The 12,126-nt window shown below is 33.1% G+C and overlaps 1 protein-coding gene across 4 annotated transcripts in view; it reads right to left on the bottom strand.

The window, feature by feature from the left end:
* LOC106879397 (protocadherin alpha-3) overlaps window positions 1-12,126 on the bottom strand; it is a 139,665-nt gene that overhangs the window by 83,148 nt on the left and 44,391 nt on the right. For all 4 annotated transcript variants that reach the window (XR_008265551.1, XM_052973108.1, XM_052973109.1 and 1 more), the window contains exon 2: window positions 7,213-9,673. Coding sequence is in view for 3 of the 4 variants with exons in the window: in XM_052973108.1 (XP_052829068.1) it covers window positions 7,213-9,645 (2,433 nt within the window). In the remaining variant the exon portion in view is untranslated. The remainder of the gene's footprint in view (window positions 1-7,212; window positions 9,674-12,126) is intronic.

Raw genomic sequence — 12,126 nt, forward strand, 5'->3', positions numbered from 1 at the left:
TATATATATATATATATATATATATATATGTATATTTAGATAGATAAAATATATATATATATATATATATTATATATACGAGAATGAATGGCATTATCTGTTAGAATACTTAAAATTACACTGATGATAAATATGCTGATCCTGTTCCTAAGGCAAGGAGATTCTAGAGCTGGTTATAGCCCCACAAGAGACAGAAGAACCTTTATTGACAGCTGCATATCAATATGAAAACTATAATAGTTTCCTATTAAAATACCAATGTTCATGGTATTACATATTTCAGGATAAATATTTCAAGTCAAAGTAAAGAACACTCTAATGCTGTTATATAGCCGCAATCCTTTTCTTTTGGGAATTCTTTATATTTTTAGTTACAAATTCTGTTCATGCATTCCTTTATTTTAAAATTCTTTGTTGGATCTTACTGTTAGTAATTTGAATATACATATATGTAGGCATGGCTGTGTGGGAAGTATCAGGCACAAGTGTGGCTGTATGGTAAGAAGTTTGCTTCCCAACCACATGGTTCCAGGCTCAATCCCACTGTATGGCAATATAGGCAAGTGTCTTCTACTATAGGCTCAGGTCGACAAAAAGACTTGTGAATGGATTTACCAGATGGAAACTGAAAAGAAGACTATCGTATATATATGCATTTAGCTATGTCTATATATATGTGTGTGTGTCTTTGCATATGTGTTTGTTCCCCATCGTTGACATGCGGTGTTGGTGTGTTTACGTCCCTGTAACTTAGCAATTTTGCAAAAGAGACCATTAGAATAAGTCCCAGATTTAGTTACAGGTTCAATCTCACCATGTAGTACCTTGATCAAGTGTCTTCTAAAAAAATCCCAGGCCAACCAAAGTCTTGTGAGTGAATTTGGTGGAGAAAACTGAAAGAAGCCTGTTATATATTTATATATATATATATATATATATATATATATATATATATATATATATATATATACATATGTACTAATATATAATTATATAAATATAATTATATATTAGTATAAATTGTTACCTATATGGTTTTATTAAACTCTGGTCACTTGATAAAATCATTAAAATGGTTATATCCTTAATTATGTATGAATGTGTGTGTGTGTGTGTGTGTGCGTTTGTGTGTGTGCATGTATGTGCGTGTTTCTACATGTCGTTGTCTTGACATGTGAATGGTTGTAAACAAGCATCACTATCTTACAAGTGGTGTTGTTCATTCTCAGTTTTCCATGAAAAACATGTCTGGCTAGGATGAAATATTATTACTTTCCCTGGAAGCAGGTGAGGGTTGATGACATGAAGGGCATCCAGCTGTAGAACGTGTGCCTCAACAAATTCTGTCTGACCCATGAAAGCATGGGAAAGTGGACGTTAAATGGTGGTGGTGGCGAAAACGATGAGGATGATGATAATGATGGAGGAGGAGGAGGAGGATATTCTCATAGCATTTAAGCAGCTTATAGTATAAGACTAATTCCTGAAGAGATTAACCTTTCAGTCGCTACAGTCATTCATTTTCAGCTGGGTGAACTGGAGCGATTTAAAATGAAGTCCCTTGCTCAAGGACACAACCTGCTACCTACTTCAAGAACTGAACCCATGACTTTATGATCATTAGCCACAGAGCCATATACACCTTCATTGATTCTGGTAATTAAGGGGGGAAAGAAACAAAAAAAAAGTATATAACTGGTCCTTATTGACAACCAAAACTAATAAGGGAGCCTCTACATGATTACATGACTTGTTAGAAATAGCAGCTAAATCTCTGTTAATTTTCTCATGCCATTTAATACAAGGAAAGGGGGAAATGTTGTCATAGATTCTCTTTAAAAGCTGGGTTGGACCTGGTTGAAAGGCCTTTCATCATTGGTCAGCTTAATCAACATTAATCTGTGGGCTAAACAACAACAGCTAGGTCTTAATTTACTGACCCCAGAATGAAGGAAAGATATAATTGACTCTGGCTAGCTTTAAGTTCCAAATGAAGATGGACAATTCTAAATAACAGAAAGGCATTTATTCTGATATTCTGCCAACCTTCCCTTTTCTCCTGTAAATTCTAATTAAGTCAACAAATGAGAAAAAAATACTGAAATTAAAGGGTTGTCTATTATAAATCTCTGGTAAACTTGAATGTGAGAACATCTCTAATTTTCCTTCTTTTATTTATTTGTTTGTTTATTTACTTATTTATTTATTTTTTAAAATATTTTTGATATTTTCAATCAATGGCATTGGGTTGAAATAAGTAAAAACAACTGATTTAATTAATTGGAAACCTTTAAGAAGTTTATCTAGCCTATTTCATAACTTCAAAGATTAAAGAATTTTGCTTGGGAATATTCTAGTAGGAGCTGGATGCCAAGATATTAAGGAAATCATTATAGGAGCAAGCCAGGAACAGGATATAAAATATAGTTATTGTAATAACCTTTGGCCTTTTGGCCTTCAGCAACATTAATTTAATCATTTCCCCAAAATAAGTTTTAAAATGTTGCTGTTAAGCCTTAGGAGAGAGAATTTCGAAAGGAAGCTACGAAAGCAAGCATCGCAGCAATTAGTTGAGGCCAAGTTAAAAGTGTAACTGTTAATTAGCAAGCAGATAAGTGAAGTTAATTGGGAGCTCTGCCAATCTACAGATCAATGTCTCTATTAGATTAGTCTTGGTATGACAAGGAATGAAATCATTCTTAGAGAAGCTTAAGATTTATTTATCAATAGTTGTAGAATGGCAACTCAGAGGCCAAATCGTATCTACTTGGATGGAGGAAAAGGATATAAAGTGTTCTCTAATTCAATACCTGACAGGAATATTTACATGTACAAAGAAAGAATACAAGACTTTGATGCAAACTGGAAGAAGATTGTCGACCAGTACAGCAATATATAAAACAGCAATACTGTACAGTAATGGCATACCAGATCTTAATCCCTGTCCACAAACTTCTTCATTATTCTATTTTATTCTGATTTATTTTTATATCTAGTGTTTACTGAATTATATTGCAGCGGAGTGTTCACTCAGACCATTTTCTTCTCCTTCCTTTAAATCCTTACCTTGTAATCTTCAACCACTAACACGATAAACATGCCATCGGAATTTAGCCTGAAGTTATTTTTATGGTTCTTTAAGGAAGTACGTTGTGTATGCATAAACGTCTTTTATAGTTTCCTTTTCCATAGAATAATGTGAAAATACTTTTATATTCTTACCATCTATTTAATATTATTTCCAGTAATTTAATTCTGAGATAAGTCTTCAAGCCTGAAGCTTACAGCAAAGTTATTCTTGACAACAGTGACATAAACATTCATGGATAGTGTTATTAAATTACAGCGAAGAAATAAAAAAAAAATGTACAATACATATAAAAAAAAAAAAAAAAAAAAAAAAAAAACAGAAACAAAAACGCAGAACATTTTAATAATCTGTCACCTTTATTAGGTTGCTTTTCAGGCTAACTGGCTGTATCATTCTTATTAAATTCAATCACAGACAGTCATATTAGCTAGCAAGACAATCACGTAAACATCTAATAGTAAAGGCAACATCCTGATATAATGTATTCAAAGACACTACTTGAAAGCAAGGTGTAAATATTAAAGACGGTATATGTAATCCTTGAATCAAGAAATCAGTTCAGAATGTGATTGTCAGAATACAGCCAGTCAAGAAATTTTAATTAATTAAGATTACACATGTAGTCATGAGACGAAAAAAAAAAAAAAAAATTTTTTTTAAATCGTTATCGAAGTGACTTATTCTGGTCAAGCAAGGAAACAACCCTGAATTTAAATTAATTAAAATTAATTAAATATAAAATGTAGTAGAGTTATGAGTCTGATCTTTATTACTTTGGTGACAATATAATTGATTAAAATTTACAGGCTCACTGCACCAAAAATGTTAGTGCTAACTTTACTATTAATGCTTCTTGCATCAAGAATCTATGGGTATGTTTCTCCAGACATTCTGACAGAACAAACACAAACACACATGCACACACACACACACACACACACACACACATATGCACGCACACATGCACACACACACACACACTCATACACACACTCACGCCCACACATACACACTCACTCACTCACTCACACACACACTCATGCATACATGCTGTCTGTGGCAGTGACAACACCTGATTGGCTTCCCACTACTGGCATTGATTGATTCATGAAGAACACTCAAGGGGGTTAGTTTAGATTAGCTGATGAAGGGAAGGGAGTCACTATCTATTATGAAGTGTTAGTAATCCAGAGGGAATGGGAAGTTGTGGCTTTCATGTCTTTTTTTTATGAGGTATTAATGATCCAAGCCATGTGGAATTTTTCCAAAACTGAGGTTAAAACTTGTTTATAAACTTATCATACACATGGTATAACCACTTGATATATATATATATATATATATATATATATATAATATATACACAGGAATATACATAGGAATGCACTTACACATGCACATACACACACACATGTGCACATATACTTTAGTTCCAAGGCATTCAGTATTCTTTTCTCACAGATAACCATCATTTTTTCCAGGAACCAAATTCTATCATGAAGCATCTTAAGCTTTTCTCTAAAATCTATTTTGTATTGTATTTTTTTTTATTATTTTTTTGCCTTTGGTTTTTCTTCCTTTCTTTGTTGGTTTTCTCTGAAAGGGTTACTGCATAGAGCTACCTGGAGATTTCTTCAAATTCTTTCATCTTAAGAAGAAGAAAAAAACACGACTATTTTCAAATCTGTGACATCCTCTGACATTTCTTTTATCTGAAGGCAACTACTTCTTGAAGGTGTATGATTTCTTGGGTAACTCTGATATAATCTACTTTACTCTGATATATCAGAAACCTCTGTTATAACCTGCTTCTCTGAACCTTCTTAGAAGCATCAGTAATAGCTTTAACAATATAATAATGTAAAAGATCTGAGTAAGTTAAAAGTAGTAAGCCACCAGTCTATGTGTGTGGAGTTCAAGTTTGGTGTGGAAATTCCATTGCTTCTTAGGATGACACATTTAGTTCTTAAACCCTTTTGTTACCATATTTCTAGCGAAATACACAGCCTTGCTTAATTTAATTTATAAAATAATGAAAGGTTTTGTAAAATAAGTTTATCATTATTAACCAGGTATATGGAACATATTGGTTTCAAATTTTGTCACAAGGCCAGTGGGCAAGTTGATTACATCGACCCCAGTGTTCAACTGGTACTTACTTTATTGACCACAAAGGATAAATGGCAAAGTCAACCTTGGTGGAATCTGAACTCAGAACGTAAAGACTGACGAAATGCCACTAAACATTTTGCCCAGCATGCTAACAATTCTGCCAGTTCACCACCTTCTGGTCTATGGAACATATTAACACAAAATGTTGATGGAGGGTTTCAATTTAGATCACTTTAAAAGAAGTGTGTTATCATAGAACCAGGAATGATCTCAATCAGGTTAGTATCAAAGTGGCTGATCACATGATCGTACAGAAATCTGTGTTAGGTCTTCCTGTAAAAAGTACCAATGAGAGAGACTGATGTTCTTTTGAAGGGATACATATCTCTCATTCGCTTAATGTTAAAGAAACCATATTAAAAAATAGCCTTATGTTTTCATGAAAAGATGAGCTGTTTTAATTAACAGTTCCATTTAAATACAGTGCAACCACACCAAGCCTTTCAGTAAGGTAACCTTTGTGTTCTGTAATCTATAATAATCTACAACAAAGGCCACTAACTTGCTCTTTGGTGGCGATATTTTGCATCCAGAGATAATTTGTGTTACTTCATTAATAATATATCATGTATTGCATTTATAAAAACTCCTTACTTAAGCACAAAGCCAGATATTTGATGGTGAGGGTGGTGGGATGGAGGCAAGGGTGAATGGGTAAACAGTCAACTACATCGACCCAAGTACTTGACTGGTACTTTATTTTATTGGTCTTGGAAGCATGAAAGGTAAAAATGTCCTCAGTGAGATTTGAACACAGAACATAAAGAGCTGGAACAACTACTAGAAATAATATTGGCTTAAGCTTTAGCCATTCTGATAATGAATACATCCCTTGTGTTGCTTTTATAGTATTATAGTAATATATTCGTTGTTGCCTTACTGTCAAAATAAATTAAAATTATTTTGCTGTTTGTATCCTAAAAGTTGTAGAACCATATGCTATAATATATATAACATATAAGTCTGAGTTTTATATTGAATCCAGCAGTCATGTAAGATATGTGATATAGACAATTATTGCTGTCTATATTGCAGATAGTGTGTAGATGACTTGTCTATGCAATACATAATTCCAAAATTTACAGTGTATAATTATTACTCAAAGAGTAATCTATGGTTAATTTTAGGTGTGTACAACTTTACATTAGTAGTGTAGACAACACAGCAATATGAAGTATAAAACATAATCTATAGTATATATTTTAAATGATAATACGACCATTTAAAACAGTTAAATAGGAACTAATATACATAATGTTGTGAACTAAAAAATGTTTTAATCTTTTAGAATTACATCATTTATGGAAGAGAAATAATAATTAATTTTAATTACTAATTCTTACTAAGAAAAATAAGGGAAATGACTTCAAAAATTGAAGCTAGTAAAAAACTGAAGGGTGGCTAGGCCTGCAGTAGAAAAGAGGTCTGATATTTCATAAGCATAGGGACAACTCAAGGGAGATGTTTTGGTATTATTAGATCTTCTCAGTGAGATATACTTTTACCAATACTTACCGCATCTCCTTTAATTCTTGTTAAGTTGTCATGCATATCAATGTTCAGTTTTTAAATAATTGGATTTTGTAGTTATTTCCCATGTATTTTCTTTTTACCAGAATTAGTCATTACATTTTTTTTTTTTCTTTTAATACAAATGTTATGTTATTTCGTTAACTATTTTAGGGGCTCACTCAATAAAAAATATGTTAACATCCTCTTAATTATATGATCCTTTTATGCAGAACATGTCCCTGAGCAATTTTCCCCATTCATTCATTTAAAATATATCTTTATAATTGATACTCTACTAGCTACAATACTTTTCATGAAATTTATAAGAATCAAAACAAAAAGGACTACGAGAGTAAGTTTACATTAAGATACCATACTAAAAGACGTCTGCAAAAACAAACATTATGGAAGAGAACTTGTCATGAGCAGAAACTTACCTGTGTGGATGGTAAAAGTCCTCTGGCTATACAAGATGATCTCCATTCATTCTGTAATTCACTTCCTGGGTAAAGCTGATTACCCACTTCTGTAGCTTGAATATTTCTACTCCTCTCCCCTTCTGGAGTTCTTGTTATTGTACCAGGATTACTGCTTATTGTACCTGGAGTACTGGCTCTTGAAATTAATAGTCTTTTTTCTTTTTTTATGTGAAGTTTAGGATTGATGTTTTGGTTATGTGAATTTATATTGTTGCATTTAACAATGCACATAGTCACAAAAACAGCAACAGCTACTGCCAGTAAAACTGCAATTACTGCAATTACAATAACCCAGTTTATATCTATCATATCTTCAGACTGTAACTGTACTGTAGTCTGTATTTTTGCTGTTTTATTACTTACAGTCAGTGTTAAAGACAGAGTGGTTGTTGCTGACAGCACTGGGCTGCCACTGTCTTTGACAACTAACAGAAGGTTGTATGACCCGGCATCATTTTGGTAAACTGTGCGAGAGAAAGATAACACTCCAGCATAAGGGTTGACTGTAAATAAATGTTTATTATTACCTCCGACTATTTCATATTTTAAAAACGAATTTACATGACTGTCTCTGTCAGATGCTCTGATAACTGTAATGTCATTTTTACTCTGTGGGTGGTAGTGGACATCCAGATTGAATGGATTAACACTGGGGAATGTGAAATATGGAGCATTATCATTTTCATCCATTACTTCAACAATAACATTTGCTGTGTTGTTTAGTGAAGGGGAACCATTGTCTTTGACAAAAACCTTAAATTCATAAATATCTTGCTGTTCACGGTCTAATGACTGAATTGTGGAAATGAATCCGTTATTTGTGATTTCAAATGGGAAGATCTTTTTCCGATTCCCTGTCAAATAATAAGTCAGTCGACCGCCATCTCCCAAGTCAGGGTCAGTAGCATTAATGAAACCTACTGGAAAGCTTGGTTTTTCATTTTCATAGGTGAGAAATTTAAAAGTATCTTTCGTGAACTGAGGCTGCACATCATTGACATCCATCACTTGGATGGAAAACTTTCTTACAGTTTTCAGTGAAGGAGATCCTTTATCTTGACATATGAGTTGAATATCATAAAATTCCTTGACTTCCCTATCCACTTGTTTTTTCATTATTATTTTATACTCATTTGATCCTAAGTTTAACAATTGGAATTTCTCATGTGTTATTTCACAGTCGACTTCACCGTTCAGTCCAATATCATTGTCAATAACATTGACATATGCAATGAAACTTCCCACTCTTATTCCTTCTGATATTGCAGCAACATTTTCCTTTAAACGAGAGACAAAATTTATTTCAATAGTGGGAGCATTATTCTGTTGGCTGACAATATTCACCAAAACTAAAGCAATTGAGCTTAATGGGGGATTTCCTCCATCTGTTGCATCTATATATAATTTCAAACTTGATATACGATTTGAAGAAACTTTTCCTCTCAAGAAAACTTCACCACTGTTTTCATCTAACCTGAACTGCTTTTTGGTACCTTCTGATGTTTTAGAACTGAAATGATAAGAAACCTGACTGTTCTTACCATAATCTAAATCTTTTGCAGATAAAATAATAATTGGTACTGATGTTCTGTGTGTGTTTTTAATTGACACGTTATATACCTTATCAGAGAACACTGGGGGGTTGTCATTTACATCTATCACTGATATTTGAACCTTCAAAACACCTTGTCTTGGTGAAACACCACCATCTTTAGCTATAACTTGTAACATGTAAGTATCCTTTATTTCTCGATCAAGACTCTCTTCTAATACAATTCCTAATTCTGATGTTCCAAAACCTCTTTTAGTCACTGAAAGTGTGAATGGTTCATTGAGGTTCTTTTCCAAGACATACGTAACTTGGGAATTACGAAAGCTAACATCTCGATCAATCGCATTTGGCAAAGACCTCTTCACACCTTTGCTGTGTTCTTCTGAAAATTCTATGCTGATGCTTTCTTTTGGAAACACTGGATAGTTATCATTAACATCTTCAATATATACTTTTATCTTCAATATCTGCATGAAGGAATCAGCTCGATGGACAGCAACTTTGATTATTCTGAAGCATTCTGTGTTGTAGGTACACAGGACCTCGGCATCAATTTTTTCAGTGGTGTATAATTTTCCAGTCTTTGAGACATTAAACAATTGAGCCGTTTCTGTTTGTCTCTGTTGTAGGTGATTGAATGTAATTTGACCATGGTCTTGTAGTGCAACACTATCCATAAGCAAGGAATCTGCTGCAATATTTCCAATGTAAGTACCAGAGTTCTTTTCTTCTTCAACATGGTAAGTCAAATCAACAGAGAAACATCTTTGTAAGAGCAACATAATTATACAAGTTTCAGCTAACATATCTCTGCTGCTAACTTGCACCACTGACATCATTTTAACTGCTCAGCAAAAGCTCTTTGGCCTGAAAAAAAAAAACAAGAATAAATATTTGCTATCATATTAAACTAGTGAATAAATTTCTTTTTAAATATTTTAAAGCAATGCAAGTAACTTATAATTAATAACACTGAATATAATGATAAACCACCAAATAAATTTGATTTCAAATATTTCTTAACATAATATAAATGTCTCATGATATGAGGGTGAGTCAAAAACTAATGCCATTTTGCTTAGGACAGGTATAATTACCAACACAGGAACATGTATCATACATCAAAATGAAACTGGTCCTCTGTGGTCAACATAGTCATCGTTTCTCTCAATAGCAATATTTCACCTTCAAATGAGAGCATGTATCCCTATCCCATAAAAGTCTGTTGATTGCTCTTTGAGCCACTTCTTCACTACAGTTTTCACTTCCTCGTCACTGGACTATCATCTCTTCGGCCCAATGGAAGAGGGTTTGAGAGGCAAACATTATTCCAGTGACAAGGAAGAGAAAACTGTAGTGAAGTGGTTCAAAGAACAGTCAACAGAATTTTACAGGGCAGGGATATATGCTCTTATTCGAAGGTGAAACATTGCTTTTGAGAGAAACGGTGACTATGTTGAGAAGTAGGGATGTGATCCACAGAGGACCAGCTTCATTTTGATGTATGATACATGTTCTTGTGTTGGTAATTATACCTGTCCTAAACAAAATGGTATTACTTTTTCACTCACCCTCGTATTTGCATAAGTATTCAAGTGGAACAACTTGGTGGAAAGGGCTACTCTTGTAGCTGTCAATATTTCATGTATGGAGATAGATCAAGAAATTTGGTTGAATATTGGACAAAACACCATGAAGTATTTAATAACATCTTTTTGCATTGTAATTTTGAATCCTACTCCCAATGTTAACTTTTTCATCCTTCTGAGATCAATAAAATACGTATCAGTCCTATACTGGGGTCAATATAATTGACGTGCAATATAATTGACTGCATATATGTAACCTTATACCAGTATTATAAATCAGCATTTTATGTATGATAATGTTGAATTTTTCACTTCTTTCTGAAGACGTTAACTTGCAACTATTCCAGAAGAACATTAATCACAAGGCTGTGTACATAGGCTAAAACCAACAAGAAAACTTCTTTAAATGAATATAAAATAAGGATATTTTTGATAAACATAAAATAAAGATATTTTTAAATAAATGTAAAATTCAGAAAGGTATTTTAAAATAAATATAAAATGTAGAAATGTGTTCACTTGAATTTGCTGGAAAACTACTATTTGTAGCAAATTCAAGAGTTCACCATGTGTATTCTTTTGCATCCTTTCCCAGTATTAAATGAAACTTTCTTACAATTTCCACATATGAACTAAACAAACAATAAACGACCAACATTGTAAGGGATAATGAATTTCCTACAATTCATTCTGTATATTTCCTCTTCAATGACTCGTCACACAAAAACAACAAACTAATATTTCTTTTGCAATTCTGTAAAGTTCTCCCAAATACCCAGTCAGCAGATATTCTAACCGAGACATCTTACCTATCAAGTTTATTTAACATACCAAACTGAACAAAACAATCAGCTTCTAAACAACTTCCAGCTAGCGTTGATCAATCTCATCTTCTCTCAGATGAGATTTAATATCTTTGTAGAATATATTAATGTTTTCAGCTAAATATATTTATGGTTCTTTATCAAATTTAAATCCTTGCTTAAAATATGTTTCCTTTTGAGTGGTTCTCTTATGTGGCTTCTTAAACTGATGAGACTTCAATGTTTTGAGATATTACAAAAGACATCTAGATACAAGTTAAATCAGAGGTAATATGAAGATAAAAATTCAAGCTAACCAAAGTACAAGACTCTTCTACAAAATAGTGACAAATTTTCTTTCTGTGGTAAAACTGTTCAGTACATTGTTGAAGTCCTTTATGCTCATCATCATTGGCAAGTAATAAACCAATGATTGGCTTGCTGGTAATTTCTGACCAATGATTTTTGCTTACCAATTAAGTAATAATATATTAAATTATTTCATTAATCTAAATAATTAACACCTTCATATTGTTGGTGCAGGCATGGCTGTGTGATTAAAAACTTGCTTCCAGGTTCAATCCCACTACATGGCACCTAGGAAAAGTGTCTTCTACAATATACAATAGCCTCAGGCTGACCAAAACCTTGTGAGTGGATTTGGTATGCAGAAACTGAAAGAAGCTTGTTGTATACACACACACACACACACACATATATACAGATGCAGGTATGGCTGTGTGGTAAGCTTGTTTCCCAACCACATGGTTCTGGTTTCAATCTCACTATGTGGCACCTTGGGCAAGTGTCTACTACGATAGCCTTGGGCCAACCAAAGCCTTGCTTGTGAGTGGATTTGGTAGATGGAAACTGAAAGAAGCCTGTTGTATATATCTATATATATAGATATCTGTGTGTGCTTGTATCA

This window comes from Octopus bimaculoides, chromosome 14, assembly GCF_001194135.2.
Source record: "Octopus bimaculoides isolate UCB-OBI-ISO-001 chromosome 14, ASM119413v2, whole genome shotgun sequence".
In the NCBI taxonomy this organism is placed as follows: Eukaryota; Metazoa; Mollusca; class Cephalopoda; order Octopoda; family Octopodidae; genus Octopus; species Octopus bimaculoides.